At 41.1% G+C, this 20,925-nt stretch overlaps 1 protein-coding gene across 1 annotated transcript in view; it reads left to right on the top strand.

The window, feature by feature from the left end:
• VWC2L (von Willebrand factor C domain containing 2 like) overlaps nucleotides 1-11,051 on the top strand; it is a gene marked incomplete at its 3' end in the record, with an annotated part of 153,280 nt that extends 142,229 nt beyond the window's left edge. The window contains exon 3 of the mRNA XM_079710068.1: nucleotides 10,903-11,051. Within this exon, the coding sequence (XP_079566194.1) occupies nucleotides 10,903-11,051 (149 nt within the window). The remainder of the gene's footprint in view (nucleotides 1-10,902) is intronic.
• Between the last annotated feature and the right edge of the window lie 9,874 nt (nucleotides 11,052-20,925).

The raw sequence follows: 20,925 nt of genomic DNA, 5'->3' as shown, positions 1-20,925 counted from the left end.
GAAATTCTATCTTTTATATGAAAGTTAGATAAAACTGAGTAGTACAATCTTTTCTAACCTGTTTCTATCCCAAAGATAAATATATATTATTTTCTTTCCAGTGATAACCAACTTGGTTTTGGAAAGTGAGATCATTAAAGCATCCAGAATGGTTTCAAATGCCAAGTTTCACACATGACTCTGATTCTCAAAGCTATCGTGTGGATAAAAATCACACTTAACAAAGAAACACAATAATGACAGCTCAGAGTCCGATGCTGAAACCTGAAAGTAATTGAAGCATTTAACCACCATTTTCTTGCTCAGAGTTTCTCCTCAGGAATGACCCACTGCTAAAAGCCTATGTAGCATGATGAATTCACTGCCATTGGGGTAAGCTTAGTCTATTTTGAGGCATCTTCTAAAACTCAGACTAACCACGCTATCTTCTACAGCTTTTATCTAAGCCTTATCCTAAAGCAAATTTTAGCCTGCATCAAAATCACCTAGAATGTTTATTAAAACACAGAAACACATATGCACAGTTTCTGATCAGTAGGTATCTGGTGGGGCTGGAGAATTTGCATTTCAAAGATATTCTCAGTGATACTATTGATCAAGGGAGAATGTTTTGAGAACGCCTGTCTTAAAGTTATGCCCTTTTCCACAATAGCTAGCATTCCTTCCTCCCAAATTATGTAAAAATTAGTTTCCTCTTGGCCATTCCTAACACCTCTTCATCCTTTTGTAATTCCTTAGAGCCAGTACTGCCCCATAGAAATATCATGTGAGACGTACACTGAGTTTTAAATTCTCTAAACTTAGTTTCAAATTTAAGTAAATTTTCTAAAATTCAATTTTCTATATTAGCCACATTAGAAAGTAAAAAGATGAAATTAATTTTATTGATACATTTTATTTAACCCAATATATCCAAAGTATTGTCACCCAACACATACTTTATATAAAAAATATTAATGAGTGATTTTACTCCTTTTCTCTTACTTTCAAAGACTTACTAATTCCTTGAAGTCTGATGTCTGTTTTTGACATTTACAGAGCATCTCATTTTGGACTAGCCATATCTCAAGTGCTCTATAGGCATATATGGCTAGTGGCTGCTATCGTGGACAGCAGTGCCATAGAACCTTAGAGTCAAGAAAACTGGGGCACTGAGGGCTCTTCATGGTCTGCCCACTTCTATGACTTTCACTACATTTTCTCAGTTTTAAGATGTACCTGGTTGTCAGACATATTATCAATTTAACAGATTTAAAGGAAAAAAGGAACAATTACAGCATTAAATGTACACATTGATTTTAAAATGCATGTCAGTCTAAAACTTCTCTTTATTTTTATACATAGAACCAAATATTTCATGATGTACTTGTTTTCCTCCTGCTACTTGTCCTATCCCCATCTCCTCCCCCATCAGCAATCCCTTCCTCCAGCAAGATAATCCACATTAACAACTTAGTATTTGTGCTTCTTTATTTTTCCTCCATCCTCATATAATTTTATACAAATGTACACACAGAAGTTTGTCTATTTTTTTAAACAGGATATTATACCCACTTCTCTGCATAATTCTTTTCTTATTCAATAATAATTCATGAAAATCCCTGCAAGTCAGCTAGAGGTTATAGTTCATTCTTTTTCATGGCTACAGAAGAGTCTATGAAGTTGAGTACCATAATTCATTCATTATTTCTGTTATTGCTGGGCATTTACACATTATCCTTTTTTTAAGCACTAAGAAAATGCTATAAAAAAGCAGAAACCTTTAGTTAGATAGGTAGATACATTGATCAATCCATAGATAGCTATCATTGCCTACTCTCTCTTTAAATTAGCTTGCAGGGACTTCCCTGGTGGCGCAGTGGTTAAGAATCTGCCTGCCAACGCAGGGGATGTGGGTTCCATCCCTGGTCCAGGAAGACCCCACATGCCATGGAGCAACAAAGCCCGTGCACCACCACTACTGAGCCTGCACTCTAGAGCCCACGCACCACAACTACTGAGCCTGCGTGCTGCAACTACTGAAGCTGGCGCCCCTAGAGCCCGTGCTCCACAACAAGAGAAGCCACCGCAATAAGAAGCCACGCACCACAATGAAGAGTAGCTCCCACTCGCAGCAACTAGAGAAAGCCCGCGCAGCAACGAAGACCCAACGCAGCCAAAAATAAATAAATAAATAAATTTAACAAAAAAAAAAAAAATTAAAAAATAGATAGATAAATAAATAAATTAGTTTTCAATCTCTTTGTTAGCCTTTACCTTTGACATTCTCCCACCATATCTGGGCTCTTTATTTCCAACAAATGAAACCAGTTGTCTGTACCATCCAAGCAAATCATTTTTAAATCAATTTCCTAATGAATTCTTCCACAGTCAACAACTGGTTCAGACTAATATATCTCCCCTTAACTCTCCCCAGTCATGCTTTCTCTATTCAGCTGTTCTCTTCAACTGTCTGGCTTCCTGGTAAATAGTAAACAAAGCTGGGGAAAATCCACATAGGAATGATTTTTTTGTTGTACATCCACTCACTTTGCAAAAAATACTGGTTGACATTAACCATATTAATTTCTTCACTGATATTTTAAAATTAAAAAAAGAAACACAGACTAGGAATCAAAGGTCCTGGAATCCATAAGCTATGCAAAGTAGCACAGATGGTAACTCAAGTAGTAATAATAATGAGAATGATAAATAGCAACAACTAACATTTATTGTTAGTTCATGATAGGCATTGTTCTAAGTACTTTACACATGTTAATTCATTTGCTTCTTCAAAATCTCCGAAGGTAAAAACTCTTATTATTTTAATATTATTCCCACTTTATGGCTGAGGACACTGAGATGATACCTCCAGGAAATGGCAGAAGGAGGACTGAAATGTAGACAGTATGACTCCAGAGTTCTATCTACTCACCTCGAAATAAAGCGCCTCACCTAGGAAATAAGTAAGTAGTAAATCGCCTCACCTCCTCTCTGTTTGAAACTCAGTGCCCTCAGCTGTAAAATGGGTAGAGTAATACCAGCTCTTCCTACCTTTAGGATTGCTGAGAAGAAACATGAAAAACACTGAAAGCTCTAACAAGGGGAGGTCAGCTGGTTTAAGGTTGGAAAATTGGGCTGAGACTATTTCATCATTTGAAGTAAAAACTCACCAGATAGTGTTTTATACAACAGCAAACCAAGCCATTTTCTGACCACACATATCCTTGTGAAGGTGAGACTGGACATATAGGGCCAGCTAATGCAGACTGTGAGTGACTCCAGATTCTCACAGCTGCTGATTTGCCTGGAATTAGGAAAAAAGCAGCCAACCTTTACCTCTATTGTGTAGCCTGACCTTGTCCTTCCTCTCTCTGCTCCAGTCTTCGGACTTTGCTTAATAGGAGCACCATGCTATAAATCTTACATACTTAAGGGCCAAAAAACTCTCCAGAGCCCTCACACTGAAATTTGTGTGGGAGTTCAGCAGTACTGAATTTTCAAATAAAATGATTAACAGGCACCTCTTGGGCAGCCTCTGAGAAAACAATCCTTCCTGACTTACCACCTTAATCTGAGGAAGTTTTTGTTCTCAGGTTTAATAAAATAGTTGGAAAGTAACATAGGGATGAGGGTCTAGAAGCAGGTAGAGAGCAGCACCCCATTCTCCAGTCTGCAAGCTCCCATTAACAACCTGAATCTCATCTCTGCTCTCTGTCCAGGCGTAACTAGGCCACTGGAATGTGCTACTGGGCAGGTTTCAGTCACTTAGTTCAATTTTCACTGCAATCAGCTCTAATTACTTGTTGCTAGAAACATTTTCTCCAAGATTTTAATAGTCGGAAATGGGTTCACCTGATCGGAAGCCTACTTGCTTTTTGGTAGCACAATAACATCTGTCAGATTTCCTGAAGCAGAGAATTAAAATCAGTTAAAAGGATGAACGTACTCCAATCCAATTCAATCCCAGACTGATGCCTACAAGCCTCCTATTTGCTGAAACAATGATTTAGATGCCCTGCCAAATAAATATAGGATGTTTATAGCCTAACACAATAGGAATCTGCCTCATTTATGCAGCAGGAAGATCGTTTACAGCCAATTTCTAAAAGACACCAAGCATCAATAATAAATTTTCAAATCAAGGCCAGAAATTGCAATACTTAAAAAAGGCCTGTCAGGCAATATGAAATTGTTGTCAGAAGGAGGGTTTTCAGGGACGCCATATACCAGTTTATAATCCAGAAGTGCCTATAAAATGGTCATGACCATCCTGGCTTTCCAAGTCTCTGGGAAGGAGGAGGCTTGGCTGTGAAGGAGATTTGGGGCAACAAGAACAGGGCATCTCCTACTGAGAGATCTCAGCACCAGCCTGGTGGCCTTTGGAGACGATCGCTAGAGCCACACTTTTTCTCAGCTACAACTGCTTCTTGGGAGCAATTCCTGCTTTGCACTTATGGAGAAGAAGCTGAATAATGCTGCTGGAGGGGCTCAATTCTCTGTCCCACAGGGACTGTGTAGCCAGACCTTCCCTTTACTTACACATGTGTGCATGCCCACACACACATACACACACACACAGACTTAAACAGGAATTTAAACATCCTAACCTTTTCCCTCTAATCCATCCCATACCATCCCAGGTGCTATTAAAACTTGCAGGAAGGGCTTCCCTGGTGGCGCAGTGGTTGAGAGTCCACCTGCCGATGCAGGGGACATGGGCTCGTGCCTCGGTCCGGGAAGATCCCACATGCCGCTGAGCGGCTGGGCCCGTGAGCCATAGCCGCTGTGCCTGCGCGTCCAGAGACTGTGCCCCGCAACGGGAGAGGCCACAACAGTGAGAGGCCCGCGTACCGCAAAACAAAACAAAACAAAACAAACCTACAAAACTTGCAGGAAATGAAAAGTAGCTCCTACTCACAGGAAGATTGACTTCTGGGACGGAGCCTAGAAAAATAGCTCTGGGTCGCAGCTCAATCACTCACTAGCTGTGTGACTTTGAGAAAGTCATTGATACTTCCGTGTCTCATTGTCTGACCTATAATACACAGGAAATAGTAGTTCATGTGAGGAGGAAATAAGGTTGTGCGTGAAAATTCTTAAAAAGAACTCCCAACGTGTTCACTGAATTCACTGTTGCCAACTGGATCTGGATCTCATCTGAGCTTCCTACAAGAGCAAGCTGGGGAGTCAGGAACAGGAAAGGGTACCATCCTGGCTGACATTGGGAGTGATAGGACACATAGAAAAGCCTCTCCTTGAGGAAAGTAGTCAGAATAAGACGGTTGGTATTTAAGCTCTCCCATTATCTAGCTCTCTGCCTTTTATCAAGTCCCTTAATCTCTCTGAGCTTTACTTTCCTCATGTATGCCATGGGATTCGTGATGACACCTTACAGCATTATGGTGAATATGAAACAAGAAAACATATATGAATATGTTCTGTAAACTCTAACGAATGTTCCCTCCCTGGGTCTAGGCCCTCAACTACACTGCCTTGTTTATTTTCTTCATAGCTCAGAATGACTTGAAATGTCCTGTTCGTTTTTCTACTGTTTGTCTGATTCACCCCACTAGAATGTCAACTCCCTGAAGGCAGGAACTCTGTCTTAACAGCTGTATCACTCATGCTTAGAGTGGTCTTTTTCTGAATATTTGGTACCTGATTGCTAGACAAGCACACTGGCAGTCAGCCCGAGAAAAAATTTTGAAGCAGATGAAATCTGCCCTCATTGACCCCTCTCCCCATCCATCTTAGCATCAGAAATGAACAACTGCCTCCTTCCTGTGACTGGGGAATCCTCTATGTATGAAGAAAGTCTCTCTCTCCCTAGAGAAGCTACAAATGCCAGGTACCCACGTCCCAGCCTCCCTTGCAGCTAGGGTGCAGGAGTTTGACTGGGCTCTGTCCCCAGGCTGACCCGCTGCACACTTTCCACTGAAAGCTAGTGACTTCAAGAAGAACTACACAATCCTCATCCTGGCAAGGCTGGTCAGGGAGCTAGCTCTGCTGATGGTCCTCATAGCAGCATCCAGGGTCCTGGGTTGGGAATATTGATGGAGCAGGCTGCTATATCTGCACCCAAGGTGTGTCTTCACTGGGTCATATCTGTGGCATGATATTGGCCCTTGTTCCTGATTGTATTACCTCCAGGCGTGGTTCTTTGGGCTATTCTGGATATTCTCTACATACAACTTTAATTAGTGCTTTTATGCTTGACTTATCCAGGACTGGTTTGTTGCTTGACTGATAGGATCCTCCAATTCCCCAAACAGCCCAGTATCTCCATCAGATTAAAAGTGACCCTGGTCCCCTAAGAGACTCCAGTTAAACTGTCTTCCCAGCAATTACCTGCTCCCCCCAACAACCCTTTGCTTTTTTCCAGATGAAATTGCACGTTTCCTGGTGCTTTTTCCCTTAGGACCTTACTTTCTATAAGGGGTAATCTGATCAGTTAATTCAAGCCGATGTGTTAATTGCTGACGCTAATTTAATATTACCCCAGCATTTTAGCAGATACTTTTAATGCCTCAGAGCAAAGGAGAAAGGAATCACACAGTGGCCAGGGCCTGTGAGGGTTCTACTCTTTGTCTGCAATCTCAAAGGTCCTACCTCCATTGAGACATCATGGACAGTCCAAAGATGGGTGCACTGTGGACCAATCACATGGTGACCCTGGTGCAGTTTATGGAATCAGTCTTTACTTCATGTTTATCTACGTGCCTGCATATACACAGATGCTTATGTGTGCACATACATACACACACACACACACACACACACACACACGAACCGCTACCTAAATACTTCATTGGCTTCCCATTGCTTTTAACATTCCCAGTAATGCCCTGAACCCTGAGCCCTAACCTAGTGATATAAATGATTACACCATTTGGCTCTCAGGTGGAGAGAGGGGGAGTTAAAATCCTGATTTGTAGCATTTGCTGATTTTAGTGGCATAAATACTTCCCAAATGTTAATTTCAAGCTACCAAAATAATATCAGCAAGGTTATAAAATTCCTGAATATTTAATAATGGCTCTCGCAAGCCAACAGGAGTCCCCAGCTTCAGAACACCACTGTTTTCCCAGTCACTTCTCAGTACACTCATCATTCTAAACCCATTGGTTTTTCAACTTCCAACTTCCTCAATGGGTCAAATATTTCTTTATTACTAGGGCTAGGCCTGATATATATGTAAGGCCGGATCTATAAGTTCAGAAAATAATTTTGCTTCCAATATATAACTAGCTAGTTCATACTATTTCATTCAGTTAAGCAAACACATACTGAGTTTTTAATATTTGCAAGACACAGTATTAGGCCTGGACCATCAGAAATAACAGATACTCCGTTCCTGTTTTCAAGGAACGGACGATTTCAATCTACCTAACAGATGAGACCTCCTGTGCTCTGAAAGATCTCTGAGAGAGAAGGCCTCACCACACTATTGGCAACTGCCACACTCAATTCTCAGTGCGCTGAGTAATTTGTGTGTGTGCTTCTAATTCCTTGAGAATCAATGCATCTCCATTTCCTCTTATTCTGGGTGTCAGAAGATAGAACATTTGGTCACCATTCTTCACATAATAAGCCTTCACCCCCTGAGAGTTATTGAGTTATACCTTTGTCTTCTCTTTCTAGATTAAATAATTCCAATCCCTTTAACCTTTTCTCAGAGGTCCTATTTGCCAGCCTTCAGTTTAATCATTTTCACTGCACCCTCTGGAGTCTCTCCAAGTCTTCAGCATTAAAATTTGTTGCTTTTGCCATTGAGGTCACTCTTCTAAGCAACTTATTCTTTCACGTAAACCAAGACAAAAGGAAAGCAGCCCCCAAATAAAAAGAAGAGAGTAGATAGAAGGACAGATTTCTTATGTAAGGAATTCATGTAGGACACTCACACGCTGAAAGCAAATAGCATTTATTGTCAGCACTATTAAGGAAAAAGGGCCAAAACCAGAAGAATTTCTAAATAGTGCCAAACATTTTGCTTGACAATTATCTAAATTACTTTTAAGCAGATAAGGCTATTAACAAGCAAATATGGGGCTTGCTTTAGTTACACCTGAAGTTCTCAGACGGGTGCTTATAAAATCGCTGTTAATGAGATCAAACAGGAGTTTTTGATTCTGTACAATACCTCTGGCTGCCAAGTAGACTGTCCAGAGGTTACTATGTTATTTACAGGCAGTGCCTTTGACTGGTCAATCCTGGCAAAGTGCAAAGGATCTTTCATTTCATTCTGTCAATCAATAGAAACTAATATTTCCTGAGCTGAGAGTGCAGGAATTCTAAATGAGTTTTAAGAAATGATGTACAGAGGCTGATCAAATACATGCTGATCACTGTATGGTAGCAACATATGCCAAAAGGGGCAGATATGAGAACCAGAGCTCTAGTAAAAACCCTCTTCAAGATAAGCACGATGACTTAGAAATCTCTTTTTACCAAGATCCATCCCTGCCTTTTTCTCTTATTGTTCCACTGAGATGAACCTGCCCCCTGTGAGCCAGTAGTGTGCCACACACACACACAAAGAGAGAAAAAGAGAGAGAAAAGGAGTGGGGCGGAGAGGGGGAGAAAGAGGGAGACAGACGAGAGAGAGTGTGTGAAGAGTCTACTGACACATTTCCAAATGCTTTCAAGAAGCTGGGAGGGCTTCCCTGGTGGCACAGTGGTTGAGAGTCCGCCTGCCGATGCAAGGGACACGGGTTCGTGCCCCGGTCCGGGAAGATCCCACATGCCGCGGAGTGGCTGGGCCCGTGAGCCATGGCCGCTGAGCCTGCGCGTCTGGAGCCTGTGCTCCGCAACGGGAGAGGCCACAACAGTGAGAGGCCCGCATACCGCCAAAAAAAAAAAAAAAAAAAGAAGCTGGGAAAACTCTTTCTGGGTAACATTCTACCTGTTCTGTTTCAGGGACTTCTTTGTTTGGGAGCCACTGTTTAGAAAAAATAAATTATTTTCCCATCTGGAAAAGTTAAAAGTATACAGTTAGGGTGAAAACAGTTGGTTGGATATGGAGAAGTGGAAAGAGAGAGACTATTGCTTTCTCTGGGCTAGTTCTGGGAAAACAGTAGTTAGTGTTCATCTAGTTCAATTTCTGAAGTTAGTATGGCTGTGGTCAAACCCTGTCTGGCTGAGAACCAGCAGGGCTGAGAGAGGTCTGTCAACAGCAGCCATGGGATAACCAGCTACGTTCTGAAAAAGACTCCTTGCCAAGTTCTCTAATAACAGGACACATTCATGATTTGGTGTGGAATTTTCTCAGGGAGGTGTAGACCCAAAGACAGTTCAGGCTATCAAACAATGACTTAAACGCTAAGACTTATGGAATTGATATAGTGATCCTTAAATAATCGGCAATTAAGATGGCCAAGAGCTTATAACCACAGCATCTTAAGAAGAAGCACCTCCTGGGTGAAAGAAGACAGCTCACTAAGCTGTTTAATTTATCTGTGTGGACCCATTATATCCCTCCTATTCTTGCTGGCTCTTCATGCCCAGGCACACGCCCCAGGTGTCTGTCCACCTGAGTGAAGGAAAGGCATAGGTACATAAACGCAGTTGGTAAATAAATGCACAGTTGAGCTCCGGGAGCTCTGAAACAATGGTGATTAAAGCTGTAGCATACTGAATAGTTGTGTGTTGAGAAATCAACACTGTAATGTAATAGTTACCATTTTTAGAAAGGCAAGATTCCAATTATGAAGTGAACTACAAATCACCCCGATTTCATTTATTTCGTGGTAAAGATAGTCTCGTAAATTGTTATCAAGTGGTAAGCAAATGAAAGTAGGGCACTGATGTCAATGTATGTTGCCATGCTACTTTGTAGTGGTAATGGCAAGTGGCCAATAATGCTGGATGAATAAATCACTAGTAGACACAACTCAGTGCTCCCTCTCTTTATCTAAATACGTACCTCAGAGACTTATACCAAATCGTTTCTAAGAAACAGCAATTTGCATCACTCCGCTATAATCCACTGCACCTTGGGAAGCAATCTTTATCCCATCTAAATTTGAGAAATAATATCACCAATACCGAACATGCGCATTTCTAGATTGGGAAGGTTAAAAGAAAACAAAAACCAAAGGGGGAAAAAAACAGAGAAAATAAAAGGAAAGTAAGGAAAAGAGGAGAAAGATAAGAAGTAAAAAACAGATTGGTGAATTTTAAAAAACATCCATCTTTAACGAACAAGTGACATTTTCAGTAAAGCTTTTCTGAATCTGAAAAAGTAAAATAAAATTCCTGCTGACTTACAAAAGCCAAACCTTTGGGTCATTCTTTAAAGAAATAGATAACCAGCAGATTAAAGGAACTCCATTTACAAAAATCAAATGAACCTCTAACAAAGCTTGTTTGGGACATGAATAAATCATCTGGTCATGAATTATTCATTGTTATCAAGAAACAAGCTGGGATTCCAGGAACTGGGCTTAGGGAAGTGCTAAAACCAGGGAGTGAGTGAGTTCATTGTCTCAAACCCACCATGGGAAGGGAGAGGACAGGCCACAGGGTACTGACAAGTGATGCTGACCATGCTAGATGGTTTCAGGGGACACTTTGGCAGCATTTACACCCCAAAGCATAAAGCAAATAGAGTTTCATCCTTACCTTACTTTAGAAAATTGCATGTACTTAGTAACAGACCCTAAGACATTTTGAGCATTGGATCTTTTTTCTTTTGAATGCGTGACATACGTGGGGAATATGAGCTGTATGCAAAAGACAGTAGGAGTTAAAAGTTTGCATTTAAGGGAGATGACTAGAAAATTCCTTAAAGATACACTGTTAAGAGTAGTCTGACCTACTCGTTCATGGCTTTGGGGGTTGGATTCTTTTTATTGGGGTCGGGAAGAAAGAAAGGGAGCCTCTCAGACTTAATCAACTAATCAGCCTATGTATGTGTTCCAGGTCCAAACTGCTTTGCAGGAACTACTATCATTCCGGCTGGCATTGAAGTGAAAGTGGATGAATGTAACATCTGTCACTGTCACAACGGGGACTGGTGGAAGCCTGCTCAGTGTTCAAAACGCGAATGCCAAGGCAAGCAGACTGTGTAGAACAGATTCCCACCCGATGACGAGCTCTTAGGAGAGAATGCTATGGCTTCTACTCTGCACACGTTTAAAACAAGAGAAAACAAACAAACTCCTGCCAGCTACAACAGGGTCACCAGCAAAACCTTTTAGGGTTGACAAAAGTGAATATTTTACTAAGAGGAAACTTCTCTCTTTCTTTCTTGCTATATAAAATATATAGCATATAGCTATCAAAACTGCTTTTGTAATTATCCATGCTTGATGGTGACTTGACAACTGGATTTCTGGAACAAAAAGAAAGAAATAGCCTTGTACAGGTTTCTTCTCTGGTGACACCTCTGGCCTGCCAGCTCACCATCTACTGACTTTCTCCATTTTTACTCTTCTGTAAACCTGGCATTTTTCTCTTGGAGTGATTTGCTTTTTCCTCTTTAGAGTCTAAGGGGCCAGATTTGACTGCACAGTAAGGTTTTGAGTTGTGTCAAATAAGCTTCAGTAAAGCAGTGTCAGGAGTGAGGACCCTCCTGATTAGGAAGATGCAAAAGCATCCAAGCAATCACTCCCCTCGAGTGAATCTTGCCCTGCAGGGTCAGAAGAGAGAGGTGCACATAGATGGACCCACTGCTGGGCTGGGCGGGGAACTGGAGCTCAGTGCATTATGTGGGGATTCACAATTTGATTCTTACAAACCACACATTTCATTCACAAAATTTTGAAACTGCCAATCAAAAACTAATATGTGAAGAATACCATGAGCTTCACTAAAGAATCCAAAGGGAGACAGGTATTCAAAATTGCAGCATCAATCACCAGACTTTCTCATGATGCTGAATTTAAGTTCGGCTTATAACGAAACACACTACACCCACTCTGTCACCTGGCACGATAAATACCAGAACCAGGGTGAATAGCCCCACTGTGAATCTGAATCCTTCTGAACACTTCTGGCTTTTGAGTTCAGATGTGGCTGAAAGCCAGTCATACACACAGGCAGTTTTTCTGGTTCGGGACTGTGTTTGCCATGTTACAGTAATGACCGCTCAGCCCTCTGTCTAAAACACAGATTCAGGACACTCTTTCCACCTCAAGTGCTGATTTAAAGATTAGGGTAGAGTGAGTCTTGCACAATACAATTCCGTTTGTTGAACAGTTTTTAAAATGTATATATTAGACACTGAACAATTAAAGTGAACCTTTGAAGAGTCTCAAGGTTGCCCTGGTAATGCTGCTAGTATAGTAACAGAAAAAATAAAATACACAGGGTATCTGATGTCACCTCTACTCAAGCGCAAATTTAACAATTCTGAAACCACATGGCATAGATAGTCACTTACTCTCCTGTCTTGAAAACCCTGGCGCAGATCTGGTAGGGTCCTTGAGGAACCTTGAAGGTTGTCTTCATTACCAATGTTCTTTCCTTTTCTCTCCCCCTCACACCTGGGCTTGGCCACAGCTCCAGTGGAGTTGCCGCATTCCTGTACAAGGTTTCTCAACCTCAGCGCTGTTGACATTTGGGGCCAGACAATTAATTGTCATTGGGAGCTGTCCTGTGCATTTTTAGGATGTTTAGCAGCATTCTTGGCTTCTATTCACTAAATGCCAAGAGCAGTACCCTAACTGTAATAACAGAATGTCTCTGGACATTGCCAAATGTCCCCAGGGTGTGTGGAAGGGGGCAGAACTTCACCTGGTTGAGAACCACTGGTCTAGAATAATCAGTACAGATTCTACTCCCCCGCCCCCGGTGGGGCGGCGGGGGGAAGTACCAGGCAAGGTCTGGCTGAGGCTGTGGCTTTGGTGAGCCTCTGAGCCCTTGCAGACAGGCACGACCAGCAGCCCCGAGGGGATGGGTCAGTCTCCTCCAAAGGGAGTGATGCTTCATCACCACAGGTCCCCCCTCAGGACACACATCTCTTTAGTCTCATCAACTGGGTTTTCCTTTAAAATCGTCAAGCCTCTCCTCCCTGGAAGCTCCTCCCGTCATCAAGAAAGAGTTGTCATTTCCAAAATTAATGTGTTGACGAGTTGGACCTGACACTTCTCACACACACTGTGCTTGTGTTCTGATACCAATAGTCAGGCTGGCGCCGTCCGAGGGAGAACATCAAGCCGCCTTCCCTTAGAACACCAATTCGAAGCAAGGGTGGTGCTTTTCAGTTGCCACCCTGGATACATCATAAAGACAGTCATGAATCATTCATGAACAATTCTGCATGATTTATTCCTGCACTTCAAAGTAAAGGCACTCCACATTTCAGCTTGTTTCTAGACAGAGATGTATTATAGAGCTTTCTTTGCCCTGAGGTTGTCTACTGCCAGCCTCAAAATCTTCACTCTTGGAAAGAAATAATAATAATAAATGACAGGAATAAGGTTTGAAACCCAGAAAACATCATTAATAGAGCCATGTTTCATAGTACCCTATCTATTATTAAGGAGTTACTATGTCCTTTGTAGAAAACAGAAAGTGAGAGCAACTGGGAAGCCAGGGTACAGAAATTTTGCATCAAAGGCTGGGCACAGTGAGAGTCACAACAAGAATTTTCGAGAATGAAGTATAATACCCATCAAGAAACTCTCTTCAGAGAGTTTTCAGAATGAAGGCTGCTCAGCAGCCTCTGTTACCAGCCAGAGAGAGGGATTATTTTATTGTTGTCCTTGGATTTTTTTTCCCCTCTCAGAGTCTCACTACAAGCTGTTTCCTTTAAGACTTTGTAGCACTGACATTTTTCCCCCTTTAGGGAGAGATGAACCTATACTGTGACAGAATTTCTCATAAACTGATAAACACTTTACAACTTCCTTCTACCCAGGTCATTGAGAAATCCTTTCCAAACTCTGAACAACACAGTTCTGGTTTCATCTGTTTTTGTTTTTGTTTTTTTCTCTTTTGAAAGCTTTGTCTGCAGCTACCCCATCAGCACTACCCTCCTACATCTCCTCCATCTTTGGTTCTTGGCTTTAACTACAGCTCCGTTTAAATAAGGGATCAACATCCTGACTGACAGCTGACGCCTGTTAAAAAAACAATTCAGTTTCTAAAATCTTTGAAAAATGGTGTGCCTGAAAACTAGTGAGAAAAAAAAAAACACTAAACACTCAACTGTAAAAAGGGGATTCTAGCAACAATATTTGATGTGTAAAAGAATATATTATTAAAAAACTATTTTGTTAAATATAAAGTGTGTTAACCAACAAACGCGGTTTGTGGTATATTTTCCTTCCTAAATTTCTCCTTTCTCCCTACTCTTCATTTAATAACTAATTCTAAGTGACTTCTATCATCTGAAAATACATGTGTTGTTAGAGCTATATTCAATTAGAATTAGGCATCAGCTTTAGCATTTGTCTGAGTACATTTTCATTTGTCCTAAGAGAAGGCAAGGCTGATTTAGGGATCAGAGAGGAACTCAAACCAGCAGTGAGAGGGTAAGTGATAGGAAAACTATTTCCCTGGCCCAGATCCATGCACACTACTAATGATAATCTGTAATTTTTGAGGGCTTACTCTGTGGCAGGCCTTGTGCTGTGCACTGAACCTTTTCTATTCAATCCACACAGCACAGCTACGAGGCAGGGACTCTTATTATCTCTGCTTTGCTGTTGAGGAAACCAGAATACGAAGAGGTTAAATGCTTTGCCCAAGGTCACAGGACCTTAAGTGGCAAAGCAGAAATTTTTTACTGTAGAAGTTTTCAATCATAAACAAAAATTGAGATTGGGCTTCCCTGGTGGCGCAGTGGTTGAGAGTCCGACTGCCAATGCAGGGGACACGGGTTCGTGCCCCGGTCCGGGAAGATCCCACATGGTGCGGAGCGGCTGGGCCCGTGAGCCATGGCCACTGAGCCTGCGTGTCCAGAGCCTGTGCTCCACAGCGGGAGAGGCCACAGCAGTGAGAGGCCCGCGTACCGCAAAAAAAAAAAAAAAAAAAAAAAATATTGAGAAGATTGTATAAGGAACCTCCATTTACCCATTGCCAAGATGCAACAGTTCTCAAGGTTCTGCATAATAATTCATGTATTTTTTCCCTTGAATATTTTAAAGCAAATATCAGGCATATCATTTCATCCCTACGTCATCAAAGAGAGTAATCATCTCTTTGAAAAAAAGGATAGTTTTTACCAAACCTAACAAAATTAATAACTTCTTAATATCATCAATATCCAGTTTATATTCAAATTTCTTAGACTTTTCTAAACTACAGGGGAGGAGGGGCATTTGCATGATCCAAAGCAAACCATCTGTAACTTTGCATTTGGTCGTTATGTCTCCTAAGTCCACAGTAGGGATGTGAACCCTGCCAACAGACAGCTGTGAACTCTGACAGACTCCTGGGTCTGTTGTTGTTATCAGAGGGTTGTGTTGGGGAAAATCACTCTTTTAAAGTCCATGTTAAACTCCTCCCTAGACTCTAAGCAGGTCAAGCAGTAGGCAAGAGGCTTTCTACCAATAGCAGCAACAAAGCCCCAGACCCAGAACCATTTCCAATGACCAGCACCCAGAGGATGTCGCCTTTTACACGTGTGTAAGCTTTCCTTATGGAGTAAGTGCAAACTGTTATTCTCCTTCTCCTTGAGACAAACATATTGCCTAACAGAGTAAAGCTGAACAATACTTTATAAATTGCCATCATCTACTGCATTGTTGGAGGAAGAAAGAAAAAAGCCAACCACTAAGAAAACATTGGCATGGCATCCCCCGTACACAGATACACACCCCCGGCTCCACCAACATTTTCTTAAAACAAGATTAGACTATCGTGCTTTTCAGTTTCCCATCCATCCAACTCTCTTTCCCTATGCCCCTTGCAAAGGATTGTTTACAGTTCATTTCTGATTCAACTTTCATGGAAGGGCACTTCAAAGCATAGGAGAGAAAGCTATGAACTGAGACAGTGCTGGGTTTGTTGTTATTTCAGGGTTTATGTTGGTAATACTACTCTTTTAAAGAAAGGTACCTTCATGATTTTGAAGGACAAATGCTATCTCTGAGTTGGCAACCTTACCTATACTTTCTTACCCTGTTTATAAGGGATTTATACCTCCAACTGGGGGTGGGGGTAGTCTTATCAGTGAGCCTCAAACTGTACTGTCTGGTATGAACACCTGATTTGCCCTGATCAACCTTATAGACCCAGGAGGCATATTTTCTTTTGATGAGCTAGTGCCTTAGTGCCTCTCACAGAATAAGAGTTAAATACGTTGAGTTAAAGGAACTTCTTGAATTTTAAGGATTCAAAATTTGTTTTATATGCCAAACATTTTAAGTTGTGGTAAAGACTTAATGGTTTTCTCTTTAAATTTGAAGATCTTGAACTCATAGTTCTTTGAAGCCCAAACTCCAATTTAATTTATCCCAGTGCCTACCTTACTCCCTGGCTTTGAGTAGGGGCCCTTTTTTAAAAGCTGTACTTTTAAAATTAATTTTCAGTTTTAAAGCCTTTCAAATGAATAGTTATGTGAGGTGGGGGAGGAATTCGGATATAAAGTTCAGCTATTCAGCTACCACGTCTTGAGCCCCTTCTGTGCATCAGATACTATATTGGCTACTTTACAAGAGAAAATGACTTACATTCATCAGCTCAACCATTCTGATAACTATCATGAAATCATGAACTAGCATTCCCATTTTGCAGACCAGAACAGTGAGGTTTGGAGAAGTTCAGTCATTTTCACGGGCTCGCCCAATTTTATATCAGGGCTGTAAGTATTAAACAAAATGCTACCCATAAAATAGCTTAGAATAGAGCCTGGCACATAAGAAGAGTCTATTATGTGTCAGCTATCATTATGAGGTTATGGTACGATAAGAGAAATCTCATGGATAAGGTAACCCTAGGTTTGGATCATGAAGCTTGAGTAAAAGACGGGCAGGAATTTGGGGTTTGCTATTAGCATATTTAAAAATAAATAGATCATAAATAAACATTAAAAAATAGAAAAATAATAAAAAAATAATAAATAAATAGTATCTTTGGAGTGTGACAAGCACAGGTGTGATTTGAGTGTGAAGTTGAAGATGGTGGGACATGGTGAAGGATGTGTCCAGGAAGGAAACCTAGCTGTCAGGTGATGGAAAATCATGCTCAGAAAATTGGACTTGGTTTTTATTGACACTGTGGATTAATTAACATCAAAAAGAGGGTGACACGGCCACATGTAAGTCTTAGAATAACAATTCTGACAGCAGAGTGAAGGACGGGATGGGGTCTAATGAGAGAGAGGTGGAGACACTAAGGAGAAGCAATTACAAGAGTCCAGGAAAGAATAATGAGGATCTGATCTGGTAGTGGCGACACTCGAACAGACTGGTTGGGACAACAAGACTTCATGGAGGAACAAATGGGATTCAAGAATTAAAGCAGCCCACATTTCTAGTTCAGGTGATTAGAAGGATATTGATGCTAATAACAACCACCAAAAGCATGGAGCTCATGCTTTGTTTGGGGGTGGCACATACCCCACTTTAGACTTTATGCTGAAGATGCTGATAATACCAAGGTATTTAGGATTAACCTCAGATACGCTTGTCTACAGGGCAGCCCACTCTGTTTCTATTTGCCAATGCCTTTTTCATCCTGGTTTGAATAATTGCAATTTGAAGAGCCGAAGTCCTCCACTGGTCATACATGTTTTCATAGTATTCTTAAAATGGAAGTCAAAGGTTGGCATTGAAAGAACAACAGAATTCTTTACTAATTTGTGGTAAATATTAATCTCACACCATGGTGAAATAATTTCTTTTGCATAGTATGATACAAACTGCTTATAGATTTCCAACACCTCTCTCTGTTCATGCCCCTTCAGAATATAAATGTCAGTTTTATTTTTACATTATCATTCACCAGGGTTTTGGAAATTCAAAAAGAAAGAATTTTTTCAACCATCCGCTGTGGCCTTCTCTTTTTTTTTTTCTTTCAGAACATACAGGGATTAGGTGACAAATTAGGTCCTGGGAGAGCCTTTTAATCTGAGATTTCCAAGGATATCCACCCTGTTCCCATTACATTTTTCTTGGCCTTTGTTTGTTTTTTGAATTCATTCACTTTTTATTTAATCACAACATTGGGTCAGCTAGACCCATTAACTGCATTTCTCATTTAGACCTTTCAGAGATGCAGTTGCAGATGCAATTTAATTTGTTGACCTATGATCAATAGCAATTAATAACATCTCTTTAATCTTGTTGAAAGGTCTGTCTCTGGCTCCCAGTAGCTACCATCTCAAGGGAAAGGTAGGCACACTCACAGGTTATTTAGCTTCTAGGCAATAGCTGCCCTCACCCACCCTACTCTTCTCATGACTTAGTGGCCATTTCAGAAGTCACTGTTCTCTAGGGCCCTTTCAATTATCACAGAAAAGTTTATCCAGACTCTCTTATCTGATTCCTCCACTGCAAATTCATTATGCAAACAAACTCTGAGAAAAAGACTGTAAAGTCATTTTTTAATTCAGAAAAATAGATTTGAATTTTTAAAGTGCATTATGTTAATAAAGTAAATGCTCAAGTTTCCTGGTTCTTCTCCATGTTGCCTTGTGGCTAACCCAATCACTGCATCTAGACTTTTCCTTTGATTTGTCATATTCAATAAAGTGTATTCAATTATTCAATAAATAATGTTCCAGCTAGGAAACTAGGCACTGGGGTTAAAACTAAATGAGGCAGGGCTACCCTGGTGGTGCAGTGGTTAAGAATCTGCCTGCCAATGCAGGGGACACGGGTTCGAGCCCTGGTTTGGGAAGATCCCACATGCTGCAGAGCAACTAAGTTCATGCACCACAACTACTGAGCCTGCGCTCTAGAGCCTGTGAGCCAAAACCTGCGTGCCACGACTACTGAGCCCGTGTGCCTAGAGCCCGTGCCCCACAACAAGAGAAGCCACCGCAATGAGAAGCCCACACACCACAACAAAGAGTAGCCCCTGCTCACCACAACTAGAGAAAGCCCATGAGCAGCAACAAAGACCCAATGCAGCCAAAAATAAATAAATAAGTAAATAATTAATTTTTAAAAAAAACTAAATGAGGCATTTTTTTCCTGCTCTCAGGGAGCTTACAGTCTGGTAGAGCAAATTAGCTAGGCAAGTCCACAATGACAGAGAGGGGCATGCTGTGCTCCAAGTATGAACAGGTATACTGAGAATATTTGCACAAGGCAAGGCATCATCCCAGGCCTGCAGGAAGGCTTCCTGGGAGATGGAATGTGTGATAAGTTTTAAAACAGGAAAAGACTAGACAAAAGAATGAGGAAGTATCCAATGCCCTCGTGTAGTATTGATATATAAGGTGAACTTTCTACTGATACAGCTCAGACCATGTAACCGCCCCCCTGTTGCTAATAATGAAATCCATTCAAATCAGTAAATATGTGCCTGACACTAAACCAAGGACTTTGAGCAAATAAATAAATGTCACCTTCCTATTGTGAAGGAATCACTTACTTATCTCGGTGCCATCTGTCCTTTGCTCTATAATCAGCTTACAGACCAGTGGAATTCACTGTCCTCTACCCAACTGGGGTACCAAGTACACTGCCTTTTATCAAAACTTGTCCTTGCATCTCAGTAGGAATTTGGGTAATGCCATCCTTCCATCGTATTTACATTTTTGGCTTAATCTATTGACTTGTCCTACCTGGTACCAGGCTCAACTGTGGAATAGAAGACTGCGGCCCCTATTAAAGCATCAGAAAGCAAGCAGGAGACATACTGATGAGCAAGGAGCCCTTCCCAAATGTTCAGAAATGACAATCTAATGATGACCGCGTGCTCTATAAACTCATAAGACTAGCCTTGAAACCAACTGTCAATAAGTTTCCTGGGTTAAAATTTTACAAAGAGATAATTAAAAAGATGCTAGGCAACATCTCATAGAGAAGATTTGCGGTTACTGGATATATAAATATAAGGCATACGATTTCTAAACTGCAAGTAGAAAATGTCTAAGGTGCATATGTGTATTTGTATCCATGTGTTAATAGTACAGGACTCTATATCGAGAGAAATGTAAAAAGCTATAGACATTATGGTGGACTGATGGCTGTGTCATTAAGATCACATTCTTGCTATGTATCCATAAAGCTAGAACATTTTCCCACTTTTGTGCCTAACAATTGCAGGCTTGTTTAGCCTACAGTAATTCTTATCCCACCTTTGCCTTGCTGTGAAGCATTTCATTAGTTCTGCTTGTTCATAGATTTAATTTTCCATCCCTAATCATTTGTGTCTCATGTGGTACATCGATTTCAGAGGGAAGTTGAACACAAGCAAAAGAAAGTTGTCGAGGGGAATGAAAATCAAGTTGCGTGGAACCTAAAATCATTGCAGTGACAATGCGTTATATATATAAAGAAGAAAAGTTTCTTATTAAATGTGTAAAATATTAACATAAACATATAGTTGGGTTGATTGCTTTTTTGGGGGTTGTTTTTTGTTTGTTTTTGTTTTGCAACTAGGCAGTCATTTTTTCTGCTCAAGAGGACATATTTTCCATTTATCTGCTCTGTTTACTGTCTCTTGTGGTCCTGCAGGGCATTACTGCTATAAGATGAACAGAGGAGGACTCCCCTGAGTATCCAGATATGCAGGGGATACCTGCGTGCGGTCAGGGGAGAATGTTCTCCAAGCTGCTTCACTTGTTTACATAAAGCATGCTCCTATCCTGTTGGCTGGGCTGGATGCCACTTTGGGTTCTCCAGAGAACTCAGCAATGTTCCAGGAGGTTCTCACCACTCAATTGCCTATTTCTCAGCCTGACAAGTGTTCTGACCTCAGGAATGTTGACTTTAATTGCCTGAGTTTGCTTTAGATACCCACTTGTATCTTCCAGCTCATGAGTGATTGAACAGCTCTATGCAGGCACTGTGGATATATATAGTAGAGGGAGAGGCCCCAGCA

Source organism: Hyperoodon ampullatus (assembly GCF_949752795.1).
Source record: "Hyperoodon ampullatus genome assembly, chromosome: 8".
Classification (NCBI taxonomy): domain Eukaryota; kingdom Metazoa; phylum Chordata; class Mammalia; order Artiodactyla; family Ziphiidae; genus Hyperoodon; species Hyperoodon ampullatus.
The sequence above is the reverse complement of the archived record's forward strand: the minus strand, read 5'-3'. Positions and strand labels throughout refer to the sequence as shown.